Source organism: Geospiza fortis, unplaced genomic scaffold (assembly GCF_000277835.1).
Source record: "Geospiza fortis unplaced genomic scaffold, GeoFor_1.0 scaffold53, whole genome shotgun sequence".
Taxonomy (NCBI): Eukaryota; Metazoa; Chordata; class Aves; order Passeriformes; family Thraupidae; genus Geospiza; species Geospiza fortis.
Genome location: NW_005054305.1, coordinates 2,011,756 through 2,023,441, shown reverse-complemented (window position 1 = coordinate 2,023,441; position 11,686 = coordinate 2,011,756). Strand labels below are relative to the sequence as shown.

Sequence of the window (11,686 nt, the reverse complement as noted above, 5' to 3'; positions counted from 1 at the left end):
CCCTCTGGCTGCCAGGAAGCAGGCAATAGATGCAGCACTCTTCTTCTCTGCTCCTTGAGTGCCAAGTCCCATTATTAACTGAAAGAAAACAAATATGTAAGCAAGAAAGACTCTCTAAGCAGTTAAGGATCGTCTGGCTAAAGGAAAGCTACTAGGCATGCACACATGCACATACATACGTAAATGTGTAAGCCAAAGGAAGCATCTCTAGGACTAAAATCAAAACAACTGCTTCATTCTGAGTCAGCTATATTCATCTTTCCTTTAAGGAACTAAAATTCAGCAAGGAATAGTTCTATTGAAGCACTCAATCTCCTGTACACCTATACTCACGTGTGAAGTGGCTGTCCTTCTATGTAAGCACTGTAAAGGGCAAAGTTCCAGTGTGTATATTCAGAAGACACTTCAGTATATACTCAAATTGCTCAGTTCAGACAAAATGCTACCTCTGCACTTGGACTGAAATAACAGTTGAGCAGAGAAATGAATGCACTTTTAGTCCAGTAGGAAAAGTACCTGCCCAAGAAAGTAACTGAACTTCAGTCTTTCTCAGCCTGGATGGATTAAAACCCACACACTGTCCCTATCTAATCACATAATGCTACTCTGCCCTTTTACAGCTGTTACTGTATCCTTGTGTAACTGCTTCACAGGGTCAACTACAAATGCTAAGAAGGCTCACTACCTCAGCCCAGCAAGGAGTGGATTCCCCAAAGCATTCTGGGCTCCCAACATTTTTTTGTATTGAAGCTCAATCAGATGAAATGCATTAAGTATAACATAGACTCCAGAACTGCTGGCATCACTAGAAGTCCCTCAGCAAACCACACTACACTGCATTGAAAGGAAAAGCTTTGGCAAAGCTAGGGCAGCTCCAACTCAAGGAAACCCAGTTGCTTAGGGAAGCATTTTTTTAAACCTCAGCCCATTTTTTTTCTTTTAATTAGAAGTTCTTACATCAATACATGTCACTGAGGCTACAAGACTCCTGAAGGTTGCTTTATGAAATCAGATGCTCCTCCTGCATTCTTCCTCATGATTAGGTAAGAATAGTACAGCTCCAAAGGCTTTATACCAGGAAAATCAGTAAGTTATGGAAACAAATTGTTTTGTGGTGTTCAGATAACAGAAAACTTTCATTTATCAATTGAGACCATTTTTCTGCACTTCAATTGCAGCACTGGCTGAAGCAATGCAAAGATGTGATCCAGCTTCAGTCCTGGTACTTTGGACCATATTATTAACCCAGCCAAGGCAGCAGCACAACACCCATTGAAGCTGATTTGCTCCAAGGTTGGCAGAGTCATTGTGGAACAGTCATCTACATTAGTCACAAAAACCCTAAAAATGCCTCTGCATGCTGTACAACTTGAAAACACCAGGACAATGTTGCATCCTATGACACTTCTCAGGAAGCCTGCAACTTTTCAGGCACAAAGAATGAGAACACCACAAAACAACCCATGCACAAAATATTCTCCATTATGTCTCAGTGTCCAGTATGGCTGCAGCATACCTCTGGAGGGGGCTAGCCCTCAAATGCACCAACACACGCAAACCCAGCCAATTCACCAGTGAGGGAGAAGTCTCAGTGCAATCCACAAAAACTGTATAAATATCATCTAAGTAATTGAAACTTTGAAGCAGTAAACACTTTCCATTAGTTTCTTTAAGTTAGGATTTAGGCAGTGGCATCACTTAAAAGCATTTTAAGAGTCAGAAATACACCTTAAAGACACTTGTATATTAAAATAAATTACACAAAACGACCCTGGGAATAATACAGTTATTTGGGATGAAAAAGTACTCTAGACCAGAACAGTGCATCTGTAATAAAGCAATTCAAATGACTTTTTTTGTGGTGGTGGAGACTATACTTCAGGAAATTTCTCCTTCTCCCAGCTGCAAGTCACCACAATATGCTGGATGGAAAACTTAAAAATTATTTAAAGAAATGGGGTTCACTGCTCATAGCACTTGAGCACAGTAATGCTTTTCAGAATGGTACCTAAAATGAGTAGGGCTTTGTGTACTATCAAGATTGCTCACTACATGCATTTTAAACAGTCCATCAAAAAATGTGCTGAGTGGGAAGGAATTCACAAGGATCATCAAGTTCAGCTCCTGCCCCTGCACAGGACAGCACCAAGAATTGCACCAGGCCCCTGAGATCATTGTCCAAGAGCTTCTTGAACTCTGGTAGGCTTGGTGCTGCGACCACTTCCCGGGGGAGCCTGCTCCAACAGGCATAATGTTGCTATTTAGAAGGAACTACTAAAAAAAAAATCAATGTTAAAAAATTCATTCAATTTAGTTCCATTTATGAATTAAGTGAATGATAATCAGTAAAAAGTACTGTTTCATAGTTTAAACAGTGGTCAAAGTAAAAAGTAACAAATCATACAATTTCAATGAGTTGCTGTCTAACCAACTTGATCAAGAATGAAAAAACTCTAAAATCCTGCAAGTGAGATTTTTCTTTTCGGTTTATTCAACTGAAACAAAAATAGAAATAATTATTTCTATTATGTATGTATGGGCTACAAAGAGGCACCCTACAGGCCTCAGTAGGTTGGAATCTCCAAGACAGCAGTGCAAAATTAATTAAAATTTAGCCAAGCAAAAATGAGTGCTAAAAACTAAATATTTACAGAGATGTGTTGCTATCACATTGCCTAATGAAATCTGACACATTTTGTAACCTTTAAAGGAATTAATGAAGAAGAATAAAAAATCTCTCAAAACAAACCCTCAATTTAAGTCATCACATCTACAAAAAGAAAACCTTACTGATTCCCAGGCAAAATTATTAATCCTCTTTATCATCTATTATCCATCACCTGTATTTGCAATTCCACACAAGACAAATTATCAATGTGTCCTTGGATAGTTTTAAAGGTCCAAATGCCTGCACATATTTTCACAGCTTCAATTCTGTCTTTGGTGATAGTCAATTTTGGGCCAAAGGCAGCTTAATATTTAAAACTGTTTAATGGTAAAATCTAGTTTATAGAATTTTTACCTTACTGTCATTTAAATAAAAGTAGATAGGTACAGCATTGTTCTCATTGCCTGTTTCTCACAAAACGTTTTCAATATAATTTGATTTGCTGATCATCTTAAAGTGTTTTCAGATATATTTACTCCATTTTTTACATTTCACATAAAATAAAAACAAGCAAGTTTTCCTCTCTTCTCTGCCAGAACTTATCTTCTCCATACCACTTAAACCTCCCAGATTTGTTAGTTTGGCAAAAATTTTCTCTGCAGCTAAACAAAGTGCGAGGAAATGACCAGTAGTTTGATCACGCTAATAAAGGAGAGGAGGTATTGGTTGATCATGATTTTTTAAAACTTTAAAACATTTTTAAGTAATCAGAAATGCAATGATGAGGGAATTCTCTGTTTCTCTTATCTTTTGCCTGCTCTTTGTCTTATTACGTCAATAGAATTTTTTTAAAAATTACACTTTTGTTTTAAACCAAGGATACTTGTCAAATGAAACTAGAGATAAAACTTTATTCTCTAAAATATAAAATCCCCCCAAAGAGAAGTTTAAAAGGTGATGGGAAAAAACCCTGCTTCTTCTGTTAAAACTCTCAAAACTCAATGCACAACTCTAGTTTCATTGTGAAAGCCATTAATAAGACTGAGCAGAGAAACCAATTTATGAAATGCCAAATCTGAGGAAAAAAAAAATCCCTTTCATTCATTTCACAGTTAAACACAAAGTATTCTAGACAGCTCTCATAGATTCCATTTCAGATCACAGAAACAACTGAGCTGTCACTGCTCTTCTTGTCTCATTTAAAAAGACACATACATTTTCTTACATGTTAGTCATACTTCAAATCTCTTTCAAGGCTTATTCCAGTGTATTTCAGTGAGATTCAGTAACCAATTTGAAAAAAAAAGTTGTACAGTGGAATTATTGTTTAGAACAAAGACTTTTCATAAAGTTGGTGTATTTGTTTTTTTCTTAATGAAATGCAAAAGCAACAATAAAAAATTTCTAATTTTAACCCTCAGTTAAAGTCAGAAAAAAACATTATACTGGTAACTAGTGGTTCAGTAGCTCTGATACATCATTATGTTGTGCATCTTTAATATCTAAAGAAAAAAACTGTTGCTTTTTCTCAATCTGAATTGCTCCATAATTTTATCTCTTCTTTGTCTTTCAGGTAAACTACAAACTTCACCTCTGTATATGGGGTTCACATAGCTTTTTGGGTGTGAGAGTTTCTTTTTTTCAGTAAAACATTTTGACTTTTATTACCTGGAGGCTTTTTGACTATTGCCTTACTACAGCACAATTTCTGAAGTGAACTCTGTCAAAAATATACACTCAATAAACATTCAAAATTAAGATTGCCTTGTTCTAGCAGTACATACTTTCAGAAAGTTAGAGAAGCAACTAAGCAACTAAAGTTATAAAGACATGCAAGACACTGAATCACAGAAAACTATTTCAGTCTTATTCTGTACTGTAATACTGTTTAATTCTCTTTCCAAAAAAGCTACTTTGGTTTTTTGGCAGCCATACATGTTCACTACAGAAGATAAATTCGTAGGAATATTTTTGAGCTACACAACCCTCTTTCTTCAAAAAAGGTTATGACTTCATGTGGAAAGCCACATAGAAAATATGATTTTTGCCTACACCGCAGTTTAATGCAAAATGTCTACATAAACTTAAGCTGCCAAAACCCAGTCCAACAGTACAGAAGCAGACCACGAGACAAATATACAGGGGGAAAAAAAGAATAAATAAATGTGTTTTATTTACTGTGTTCTTTGATGGCTCCCAAGCAGTATCTACCTTGCCCACATCTTGCATGTCTTGGAGTTGGCGGAGCTGTGACAGGGTGTGGTGTCTCAGGGCTTCATGCAGGGGAGTATCCCCATCTTTATCCTGAATATCCAATTTAGCACCTGCACGGACTAAGAGCTGAAAGAGAGAAAACCCAAATTAAAAAACAAAACAAAACAAAACAAAAACAAAAAACAAAAAAGCACCCTTTTAGAACTAATTTCAAAAAATTATGGTTTAGGATTCTCTAGAAGGTTCAAAAGGGCTACTCCTATCTTGCTACAATTCACAGTTGAATTAGTTTAAATTTATTTTCCTTACCTGGAGCTCAGGCCTCAACCAAAGCATTTATCTGTCTCAAATATCAAGCTTATTTCAGCAGAAGGCTAATGCTTACCTGTGCTCTGAATGCTACAAAAGACAATTTAAGAGGATCCTTTCTACTTGCTTAGACTTTAATTCTTATAAGACAGCCTACAAACAATGTAATTTATTACAGCAATATGTACAATACTTGAGATAGGTATATATTCTTTACTATTAGGTTTCAATGACCTCAAAAAACATCACTTTCACACTATACTAAGCTTTACAACTTAATTTACAGTGTCCTTGCATTAGCAAAGTAGTTAAGCATGTACTTTGGTTAACCTTAATTCAGGAGAAGACATAAAAACCAATGACACTATTAAAAACTCTCTCAGAACACTTTGGAAAGTAATGAACTGTAAGACTTGTCTCTAAGGCTAATTTTAGACACCCGTTCCTGTTCACACGACACAAAACAAGCACAAGGCTGCACAGGCCCTCCTCTTCCTATGGCCTTTGCATACAGCCCTTCCATAATTCAACCCACCAGAACTTTCTTAAATATACTGTCGAACAAAACAAAGCAACACATGCTGACAAAAAAATACAAACTGCCCCTAAAAATTAAACTGTTGCCATTCAGAAGCCTGTCGGCAGCAGCTGAGGTTTTAGTTTTGATTTTTGAGCTTCTGCTACTCTGCAAAATTTGGATTAGCAGTAGAGACAAAAGGCACAATCTAAAAACAGGAATATACAAAGAGGGATCTCCCTCTTTGGAACCCACATGCTTGCAAGGAGCTTCAGTTTCTCAGAACCAAAGAGCCTCAAACTTCAGAACAGGCTACAAGGAACTCAAAGCCTAATTTTCAAGGAAGTATCTGCCTGCAATTATTTGTAGTTTATCATTTTCCCCAACCTTCTCTTCCACAAGCGAAACCAGCTAATAGTTGACACAGTCTAGTCTCAACTTCTTACATACATCTCAACCTCTTACACTTTCTAAATGGATTTACTCTGGACCAATTTCTTCTCCAATATTCATATTTTGTGTCTGCCACCAGCTCTTTATTGCTTTGATTTTCTCCTGGAATCCTTGACTACCACAGAATTTCAGAGTCTTTGCAGAAGTTAAAAAAAAAAATTAAAAAAAAAAGCAAACCATTGCCCTTTGTCATGCCAGTAGGACTTTTAAAAGAACCTTGCTACCTTTGACCACTATTCCACAAATGCCTGAAGGTACAAACCCAGCCCTGGAAGGTATCCAATAGGAATTAGTTTTGGAATATGGAGCCAACATGTTCTTTGCATGGCTGCATGAGCTATTTTAGGACTTCTTAAAGTTAATCCAGTTCTGGAAAACAGATACTCTACAGGGTTGTTCACTTAAACATTCTCAGATATAAGCATGTCAGTGAAACACACATGCTAGTTCTTCTACGTGCCTACCTTCCTGCTCATCTGCTACATTAATATTGTATTCCCAGGTACTGTGTAAATTCCAGAAGGGCACAAGAGTTCACCAAACACAGCTGCCAAATAGCTAGCAGGATGCAAGTGGCACTGACTCTAGGAAACCATTCTTCTGGTAGCAAGCAGTTCCAGATATAGGGCCATATCACATGTTTCACTGTAACAGGATCACACCCATCAGCCCGCAGAGAGGGAGAAACCTTATGGTTAAATAACACTTAACAGAATGCAGGTCTGCATAGGGGGAACAATTCTGTGTAGGCCTGAATAAGAGACAGCTTTCCATACAAGATAACTCTATAAAGAAAAAAAATTACATCAAAGGCCAAGGCCAGGGTGATGTATTCACTCTGAGAGCAGTGAGTGCTCTCTCTGAGCCTCAAAAGCCCACAGTAGCAAGGCAAACAGTCACACAGGTCCTGTATGACAGTGCACACAGGCCAGAAACAGCAAGCTATGCCAGACTCATCACACTTCCTGTGCTAGCAACAAAGCTTTGTTAAGTTGAAGCATTCACTTTTGCAACCACACAAGCAAAAAACCAGGATAGCATTCCTTTCACCAATAAGGCACTACTGTTCAGTGCTTATAGGTCTCCCAAGCTAAGAGCAGGGAACGTCAAACACTCAGAGACTGAAAAGGAGTTAAGGTCATAAAAGATGTTTCGTGTTACAATTTGCAAAAGGTATGAGCAAGAACAATTACTCATACAGCAGGAGGCATCAGAAATGCTATTTGAAGATCCCCTTACAGTAGCACAAGATTCAGACAAGTAACAGCCGAACACATTCTTCCTTACTAAACAAGAAGGGATGCTGGCATTGGCAACCACACAGAGGAAACCATAATGTACATGTACAAAAATTTAGCATGCTTCAAGCAGCGTTCATATTGCTGACTGACCTTCTGTGCAAGTTGGCAGGCTTCTGAATGAAACAAAATCCAATCAAACAAACATGCAGTGACTATATGTTGTCAAATAATTTTTTGAATGTTCACGAAGTATTCGTATTTTAACAGCCACCATCAGCTTTAGTCAAATGCCATTAACCATATGGCTTACTGCAAATAATATACTTACCCTAACAATTTGTGTATGCTGTCGTTCAACAGCAAGATGAAGAGCAGTTTGCTGGTTAACATTCTGGATATCCAGGTTAGCATTGCCCTGCAAGATATTCAAAACATTAGAGCATTATCACCCAGCAACTCATCTACAGGCAAGGAAGTCCGTTAGGACACTGACTATGACCCTGAATACAATTCCTAGTTAGGGGATTTGAGAACAGAAGTGATTAAATACTTCAGTTATTCACTGTACAGATGTTGATCTGTTGAATGAAACTAGGTATCCAATTTTTCAGTCCCACTGCACCATTAGGCCATTGTAACAATCTCAAAGGCAAATTTGACCTTTAGAGCTCAACATGTCCTTCCCTCCTCCACTGCTTCTGCATTGCGACTGCAGGCGTAAAGCAGCCAACTATTTTCACATCAGATGGTTAACCAAAGCATGACATTTAAATCCTCCTGAGAAAAGTCCTACCTGATGCACCAAAAGTTCAGCCACTTCCACATGATTATTAAGAGCTGCCAGATGTAAGGCTGTGTAACCATCATCTTTTTTCTCATCAACAATCCACGGTCGTGGTAACTTGGACAACAACACGCGCATTGCGCTGAAAAACAAAAGCAGAGATGGCATAAACACCCCTACAACGTATGCTGAGTGACAACAGTAGAACAACATTAATTCTCAGAACTATGTACTAGTGGCTAAAATAATTTTAATCTTTTTTCAAACAGAGAGAGTGGGTGAAAAGCTATACCAACAGTTCCAAAGCAGAATAATTTCATGTTCATTTCCTTCTCATTAAAGCACACAAACAAACCATACAATGCCTGGAACAGTGTGAGGATCAGGTTTGTTTTTTAGAAGAATGCTATCTAGCAGTAAAAATTACATTAAAGAAGCATTCAAACAAACTCTGAAATGTAGAGAAAAGAACTTTCTCCCTCAAAATCTTTATAGAATCCTTTACTTCAGTATTTAATGACCAAGTTCCACTACATTAGATTTCTTTAAAATCATCACTTTATAAACTGATGCCATGGGCTGTAACAGTTAAAACTCAGTTTCTAGGAAAGAAAATGGAGGAAGATCTCTTAAGCACGGACAAAATAAATGCTGAAACTGTTAAGTGAGAACTAGTGGGATACTTTCTTAACATATAATGGTTGACTATAACGTATCATGGCAGTGTCCGGTAGTCAGGGAGTAGGGTGGGGAAAAGCAACTTCATTACTACAAGTATTAAAGCAGACTAAAATCCATGAAGTCCAAAGTTAACCTTCAGTTAAGGGTATTAACAACATAATGCTAGATAAACAAATTGCTCAATCTTGTATTCTCTGAGAAATATGGTTTTCTTAAGCTTACATGTCTTCACTTAGCTTTTGGAATACATAAGTTACCAAACTTAAACCCCTCATTGTCTTATCTTTATAAACACCATATGCAGCTCCCTTATGACAGTTCCTTAAAGACAAACACAAAACCAGAAACTGCTACAATTCTGTGCCAAGAAACCTCTTCTGTCATCTGATGTTTCCCTACTGTAGAAGGAACATGATATCTACAGGAGAAACACGGCTTCTGCACAAAATTCAAACTTTTAAAATCCAAGTAATCCTTGCTAATGCAAGTGGAACCACTCAGTCACACAGTGCATTGCAAGGCAGATAATGCATCTAAATTAAAGAGTTCTTCAAGAGCTCCAGTATCAAAAATGTGGGATCTCAATAATCCTCAGAAAAAGCCTCATGAATTGAATCTCTCAGCTTTTACTTAAAAATACCCTCATAAGGTATGAATGACTGCCCCGTCAAGTAAGAACTGAACTCCCAGTTCATTCCAATCATATGTTGCCTTGAACATCCACACTGAGGTGAAGTAGTATTCACTCCTAAGCTCTCTTTTAGAACAAGTCAATGAGTTCCCTATAAAAAAGCCCTAAAAGTTGTGTCTGGGCACAGATCACCCTAACAGGCCTTCCTTGAAAGCAGAGAAGTCTGTGAGGTAACAGTAAGGAAGTGCATTCCTTCCTACGCTCTGCTCAGATGCTCCCATAAAAGACTCTGCTTAATAAGCATCTCCATGTTCTCCTGCTACTGAGTGCACAACATAAACCTCTGGTTTCACACTTATGCTGCAGCTGCCAGAATGGCATATTAAGTGACACATTTTTGTCCCCAGAATCAGAGTGCCTATAGGAACCCCAACTAACCAACTGCATTTTCAAGCCACAAGGTCATACAAACCCACAGAAAACCAACTGCTACATGAAGCACCCATAGCCGGGCTGCTCTGGATGTTTGTCCTCCTCAGAGTGGACAGAAGCCATTCTCAGTCTCTTAGGATTTTTTGTTTTCCTGGCAGATTGCTTCTCACTTCCTGGCAGTCCAAACCACTTATAACACAGCATTATAAGACAATAACACCTAACAGACTGTACATTGCTCATTGTGAGCCATTGCTCAGTTTCTATTCATAACACCTTCTACAGCTCTCTCACGTGCTAGGAAGAAAAGATTAGAACATTTGAGAAAAAACCAAACAATGGTAACATTAATTCTTTGGGAGACTCACTTATGCAAGATTTTTCAAAAGTAGTGATATAATTTAATAAAACTCAAGTTACCAAAGCTTTATGAAATGTGGCAAAATTAACCAGTATAAGTTGCGCTGATAGTCTATTTTGTAATGCAATGATGCTGTATCTCCAAATCTTGGCACCATCAGAACTGTGTTTAGCTGCTTTAGAGGAGCATGTCTGGAGCACTATGGTTTGCTTGGTATCTGGGCACACCACCACACCAGCTCTTCAGAATGCTGGGCTGATACAAAGCACACAGTCCCAACAGCACAACAAGCCTTCTACAGTGGCTTCCCACAGGGCATCATGTCATGTAAGCTCTTTATCTTCACCTGCCAGGCTCAGTGCTTCTAAAGACCCCATAAAGTTCTTATCTACTGTGGATAGTCTAAAAAACACAATAAAAAATTCCTGAAAATTCCCTATGACTGACAGAAGCAATATGACTGTGAGCAATGAGGAAAAGGTGGGGCAACAATAACCTAACAAAACAAACAAACAAAAAAGACCAACAAGAAATTTTTCTTAAAACTGCAACTACAACTTGAGGAACACTGTGGAAGAGCATCAACACTAATTACAGCCAGCATGTCTCCAAAGTAGCTCTAGTCACTAAACAAGAAACTGTCCTAACCAACTCAATGATATTTTATATCCTTTTTTTCAGTAAGGAAATAAGAAAATTGCCAGTTCTACAGATAAACAAAATTTGAAGTCCATTGACACACTTCATCAGATTCCTCAATATGCAAATGTACTTCTGAAATACTACTGACATTTCTTTAATACACCTCATCTTTGAAACAAAAATAAGAAACCAACTGACTCAGCATTTTGTGTGCTGTGAAGAAAAATCATCTTAATATTTGTGTGAATGTTATCCTAACTAGATCTTCTTTCAAATCTTTAGTTTGCTGTCTTATACCAGAAAAATTTTTATCTGAAGTTTGACTGAAAGATATTTGGAGATATCTTGCTTTCAGAGAAATGAGATGCCTGCTACATTTCTGAAAGGTTTTAAGATGCATTGGTCTTACTGGAAAAATAGAAGGACCATCAAAACAAACAAATGGCATCCGTATGGAATAGATTTTTATGTTACTGTTCACAGTAAATCATCGAAGGGCCAGGAACCACTACTCAGCTGTTTCTTTTTATTCAGAAAAAGACTATACCTCTCTTTCAGACCATGCTGTATTATGGGACAGCAGGCTAGAAGGACTGTTTCATGGAATGACACCTAAAAATTCTGCAAGATATTAATATGCTACAATGGTAAATTCAGCTCAGTGGCTGCATCCTCCTCCTCATTAGATGAGAGGTAGTTTCCTTCAATTTTTACAGGATTTTCTAGAGCTACTGCCAAAATTTTGACAGCCAAGTGGCTACCATTCAGAGCAGCACTCACTGGAACAGGCATACATCATAAAAAGTCACATTA

At 37.7% G+C, this 11,686-nt stretch overlaps 1 protein-coding gene across 1 annotated transcript in view; it reads right to left on the bottom strand.

Annotated features, from left to right (window-relative positions):
* Window positions 1–11,686, bottom strand: part of MIB1 (mindbomb E3 ubiquitin protein ligase 1) — a 77,275-nt gene that overhangs the window by 17,676 nt on the left and 47,913 nt on the right. The window contains exons 13-16 of the mRNA XM_031066604.1: window positions 8,136–8,268; window positions 7,671–7,757; window positions 4,787–4,948; window positions 1–78 (exon numbers count right to left, since the gene is read on the bottom strand). The exon at window positions 1–78 is cut by the window's left edge and continues 92 nt beyond it. Of these exons, the coding sequence (XP_030922464.1) occupies window positions 1–78; window positions 4,787–4,948; window positions 7,671–7,757; window positions 8,136–8,268 (460 nt within the window). The remainder of the gene's footprint in view (window positions 79–4,786; window positions 4,949–7,670; window positions 7,758–8,135; window positions 8,269–11,686) is intronic.